Source organism: Phoenix dactylifera, chromosome 13 (genome assembly GCF_051530095.1).
Source record: "Phoenix dactylifera cultivar Ajwa chromosome 13, Ajwa_hap1_PhDact_Kaust_v1.1, whole genome shotgun sequence".
Taxonomy (NCBI): Eukaryota; Viridiplantae; Streptophyta; class Magnoliopsida; order Arecales; family Arecaceae; genus Phoenix; species Phoenix dactylifera.
Window position 1 is genome coordinate 17,107,170 of NC_143202.1, and position 5,579 is coordinate 17,112,748.

General features: G+C 44.2%; 1 protein-coding gene across 1 annotated transcript; it reads left to right on the forward strand.

Moving 5' to 3' along the window:
- Positions 1-2,908: 2,908 nt before the first annotated feature.
- On the forward strand, positions 2,909-5,087 carry LOC103717176 (heat stress transcription factor A-5-like). The gene is made up of 2 exons (XM_008805465.6): positions 2,909-3,378; positions 3,501-5,087. Exons 1-2 carry the CDS (start codon positions 3,121-3,123, stop codon positions 4,695-4,697), a joined length of 1,455 nt encoding a protein of 484 aa, XP_008803687.4. The 5' UTR covers positions 2,909-3,120; the 3' UTR covers positions 4,698-5,087.
- Positions 5,088-5,579: the final 492 nt, after the last annotated feature.

A 5,579-nucleotide genomic window follows, 5' to 3' on the forward strand; every position in this document is an offset into this window, starting at 1 on the left:
GGAACAGTACAGAGCTTCTAAAATCTGATTATTACATAACATTTTCAATTACCCCAACCCTGAATAACATCAAGCTCCCTGCTCCTAGTGGTCTTATTCATCTGTAGAAAAAAGTAGATAAAAAGGTATGAGCTACACAGCTCAGTAAGTAACCAGGTACTATCTTATTGGATCAAGTATAATTATGCCAATGCAGTGATTAAAAAGCCAACAGTTGTAGTAAAATAAAATATTTTATAGATGATACACACAAATCAGGTCATAAAGCAATGCATGATCCATCCATGAAAGTTCATAACCATGATAATGCAAGTCATATAGAAATATTTCCATTTATCCATACTTTATAAAACATACTCTCAGACGGATGTGCTGCTATGGTCACTATAATCCCGTGACAGGGCCTGTTAATCTTAGTCGACTAATTCTGTCATTCGTTACCAACTTTAACCCGTTGGTAGAGGGCCTGTTATTCTTTGGATGCTAGCTCCAGAGTGTCGACTGGCCTCTATTTCTAGAGGTGGTCATAGCTATCTGAGAGTTCATAAATCATTTTTTTTTCTTTTATAAATCATAATCATCATAAATAGGTTGAAAAATGATAAATGGCATCATATAATTTAAAATACATAAACATGTCTCAAATATCATTTTTCATGCAGTCTAACATAATCATAATTTCATAACTCATACACCATCAAATACTCATGAAAAATGCTCTTTAATCAAATTCATGAATCACATGCAATCATATACTTGATCCTGATTTTGAGAAAAATATATCATAACCAATACATTTTCATAATTGTAAATAAACAGTAATTTAAAAACTTTAAGATCAGTGCCAAGGTTACCTACTGCAATATGCTTTCCAATTTCTTACGTCCGGATGACAAATCCTTGATCACCTAAATAAATCACATAGAAGTCACATTATTCTCTATTTATTTCATAATTTTCTAATTTATCATAATATGAATTTACTTGCTTGGATCTCAAGTCCAATTTACTTAATTTAGAGCCCTTGGCCTCGATTTAGAACCAGATTGGGTTCACGTAGGTCAATTGGGTCTTTAATTAAAGAATTGGGCTCGGTTCCTGATTGGGTCTAGCCCTATCAGGTCAATTTGGTTTTCTGATTATGTTATTGGGCTCAATTTCAAGTCCAATTAGGTTTAATTTTGGTCCAGGGTCAATGTGGCTCATCTAGGCTTGAGTCAGGGTCAGCCCAAAGTCAATTCGGTCTCAATTTAGTTAAACTGGTTTTGAATTGGGCTTGATTCATATTCAATTTGGGTCTGCTGAGACTAACTCAGCTTAATTAGGTTCAGACCCAACTCAATTGGGCTTAATTTGGTTCGGATTTAACCCAATTTATAGTTTGGGTTCGTCCGGACTTAGCCCAATCTGATTGGGCTCGGTTTTAGTCAAATTTGGCTAAACCCATTTTTCTTTTCTTTTATTTGGACCTAACAGGTTCGGACCCGTACTCGGATCAGACCCGTTAGGTCGGACCCGTACTCGGATCAGACCCGTTAGGTCGGACCCGTTAAGGGTCTCTCTCTTTTTCTTTTTTCTTTTTCTTTCCTTTTCTTTTCTTTTTCTTTTCTTTTGCTTCTTTTCTTCTTTTTCTTTTCTTCCTTCTCCCTCCCCGAACCTTCTTCTCCCATTCTTTCTTCTTTCTTTTTCTTCTCCTCCTCTTCTCTTCTCCTGATTTCTCCTTCCCCCTTTCTTCTCATTTCTTCTCTCGTGGAAGGAAACGAGCGAGCTCGGGAGGCTTGGGAGGAACGGGCAGCGGCCGATAGCGCCCGGCGGCCGGCCTGCAGTGCCCACGGCCACACCCGCGGCCGTGCCCATGGTCGTGCTCTGGGGTGCATCGACGGCCTGCGGCCGCATCGGCATCCCGCAGCCGGCAACCCACGGCCTGCGATCTACGGCCGAGGCCGGCACTTGCGATTGCGGCTGCGGATCATCCACTGGTAAATCCTTTTTTTTTTTTGCTTATCTCCTCCCCCTTCCTTCTCCCGTGAAGGGGGATCGGCTCGGGAGAGGGTCGGCTTGAGGCCGGCGGCACCAGCTACGCCTATGGCAGTCTCGGTAGCCGCGGTCTACCTCCCCCTCTTCATCTCTCTTTCTTCCCTCTTCTTCCCTTCCCGTTTTAATTTTTATTTTGTTCTAAATCTACTCTACAAAGCATAATTTGTAGAGGAAAGGAATTGAAGCTTACCTGATATGAAGGTGGTCGTCCGCCTCCTACTCCGGCGATGCGGCCTTCTGCTCCAGCGGCGCGGGTCCAACACCAGGTCTTGCCAACCGTGAAGGGTTGTGAGAGAGGGACAGTGGAGAAAAAGGAAGAGGGTGATGAAAGTCTCCACCGATCGGGGCTTCTTGTAGCCTCTGATTGCAGGGGAAGGCGGATGGTTGTAACCGCCCGCCATCAGGTAACCGAAACGCCTGCCCTTTGGTGTGCTGGCCTCCCCCGTTTCTACTAGAAACGGGAACGGTTATCACATCCATATAAAATTTTCTTGAATCCATCTTGGGCCAAACTTTAGGGAGGCCACGCTTCCTTGCTCCGGCGTGGTCTGATGCCTCAAAAATCACTGCCCCAAGTTTGCTTAATTCATATTACTCTAATTGGATTAAATAATTCTTTTTATCCACAATTTTCTATCAGCATTTTTGAGTACTTGTGTTTTTTTTTTTTAGGTACATCGCTTGCTCATACTAATTTTATATAAGTACAGCCAGCTAAATCACTAAAAAGTAGATTGCATAATAGCGGAGGAACAGAAAATGTGCTCAGGAATGCGCCCAACCACTCCGGCTGACTTGTTTTCAACCGGATCCGGTTCGGTGCCGCTGCAGCACGCATTATAAAATGGGATCGCTCGCCCAGCCTAGACTCTATCCAACATCAAAGAACCGTGCCCAGCGCACCCGGCCGGGCCCCACAGCCCAACGCTCCCACGACCCCTCCCTCGAACCTTCCGTCGTCCACCCCCGCCTTACCCTCCCTTCTCGCCCCCAAAAGTCGTCGCTAAGTCCTCTCTTACCACACCGATACCGCCCAAAACAAGAAGCGCCGATAGAACGATCCATCGACCCCGGAAAAAAAAAATGCAAGCGATGGAAGGTGGCCAGCCCGGCTCCACCGGTGGCGGCAGCGGAGGAGGAGGAAGCGGCGGCGGCCCTGCTCCTTTCCTGCTGAAAACCTACGACATGGTGGACGACTCCGCCACCGACGACATCGTCTCCTGGAGCCCCACCCAGGCCAGTTTCATCGTCTGGAATCCCCCCGACTTCGCTGCCCACCTCCTCCCCGCCTACTTCAAGCACAACAACTTCTCCAGCTTCATCCGCCAGCTCAATACCTACGTAATTTCTAAAATCCTAGCTAGTTTTCCCTGGTCGATTCCAAGAAGTTCTTGTTCTTGTTTTTTTTTATTTTGATGGAATTGATCTGCGATTAAAGTCAAAAATTCAATCTTGATGGATAGGGTTTTCGGAAGATCGATCCAGAGAGATGGGAGTTCGCGAACGAGGAATTCGTCAAGGGGCAGAAGCATTTGCTCAAGAACATCCACCGCCGCAAGCCCATCCACAGCCACAGTCACCCGCCGGGCTCATTCGCCTACTCCGAGCGGGCGGCGCTGGAGGAGGAGATCGAGAGGATCACGCGGGAGAAGGCCGCCCTCCAGGCCGACCTGTGGCGGTTCAGGCAGCAACAGTCCGGGACAAAGATCCAGCTCGACGACCTCGAGCGGCGGCTGGCCGAGATGGAGCAGCGGCAGCTCAAGATGATTGCTTTCTTGCAGAGGGCCTTGGAGAACCCCCGGTTCGTGGAGAATCTTCTGAAGATGGCAGTGGCTTCGTCGGTGGATTTCTCGGCGATTCATAAGAAAAGGCGATTGCCGGGGATGGAGTATTGCCAGGAGGCCCCAGAAAATAGCTTCTATGATGATCATAGCAGCACTTCGAAGTCCGACATCGGGCATGGATTCCACATGGATTTTTGTGATAAGCTAAAATTGGAGTTGTGCCCAGCTATTTCGGTTAATTTGGTCGCTGTGAGCACTCAGAGCTCCCATGAAGATAACGATAGCCCGCGCACGAAGCAACCTGAGTGCGGCCCCGTGAGAATGGAAAACCTTCCTTTGTCACCGCAGCCGCTAGATCTTTCGGATACAGGGGCATCTATATGTCCGACAAAGAATTTGTTGCTTCCAAGAGCAGTTGATGAGGGGGATGGGAACTTTTCATGCCATTTGAATCTCACTCTTGCTTCATCTTCTATGCAAATAGACAGTAATCAGTATTCAAGCAGAACTTCAAACTCAGTCGATCATGATGTCGCCAATGCTGCCAATTCCAGCGAGTTAGGAGCAGCCAACATACATAAGGACGACAATCTTGGTAAAGCTGTTGGGAATATCCAAAGTACTTCCGCCGATGCAAAAGCTACCTCTCTGCAAGAGGTCACTCCAAGTAGTAATCAAGAACCTGCATCTCATGAACAAAGAGCAAATGATGTGTTCTGGGAGCAATTCCTAACCGAAAGGCCAGGTTCTTCAGACACTGAAGAGGCGAGCTCGAGTTTGAGGGCAAATCCTGGTGATGAGCAACAGGAAGAGAGGAAGCAAGCCAATGAGGACATATGGAGAAACAGAAAAGATATGGAGCAGCTTACTCTCTGAGTTGCTCATACAACAGTCTCGTCTTTGGTTTGGTTCCATGAGATACATGTAAGATTTCACAACCAATAACCTTGTACAATCTACAGTTATGGTATGAATGTTTCATCTAATATAAGCTAATCATGATCCAGTGTCCTATACATGTATACATAAATCTGATGGTGGATTAATGCTCGAGGAGTTGGTCTTTTACTTCAAATCAACAAAAATAGTTATGTGCTGATAGATGCTGCTATTCATCTCAAAACATTTTTAGTATATATTTATTAGAAAATTGAGAAAGGACATTATGTCTAGCTAAGGACTAAAGTGACTTATTCAATTATTTGAGTGATTGGCCAATGGATTTGTTTTACATAATTTGTAAATATTTGCTGTGAACCTTCTTTCTACTTTGGTTGGATTCTTTTTGTGGTCCTTTTCTATATTTCGCATGTTTTGTTTCTCTGATAGCTTTCTGTTTAAAGTACATTGAGTTTCTATATTTTTCCAAATAGAGCCTAGCTTATAAGCAAAAGTTCTCAGCAAGCATATTTTCCCTGAGCAAGTCATGAGTTCTCACTGACAAATTTTCTTGTGACTTTTGAAGATGTTTTTAGAAACATCGGAGGTATAACAAACAAAGTTTTGTACCAATCTCGAGAAGGAAGAAAATTTGATATAGTCATTAATAATTTACTGATGCATTCTACATAGAAAAGGATGACTTTCATAATTTTCTGTTTTTTCCCTGTTTTACTGTTTTAGCAACATGCATCACTTTGGCATCTTGTCCAGATTATGCAGTTCCATTTGCAAGTTTGCAAATTTTTTGTGGTTTTGGATTCTGTTTTCTTATAGTATCCTTGTTAGAATTTAATGTAGTGTAATGGCATTTATGGT

Excerpts from the sequence above, each read along its gene's own strand:
- LOC103717176 (XM_008805465.6), top strand. The coding sequence starts at position 3,121 with ATGCAAGCGATGGAAGGTGGCCAGCCCGGCTCCACCGGTGGCGGCAGC. Across the intron at positions 3,379-3,500 it reads TCCGCCAGCTCAATACCTAC|GGTTTTCGGAAGATCGATCC; the intron begins GTAATTTCTAAA and ends CTTGATGGATAG.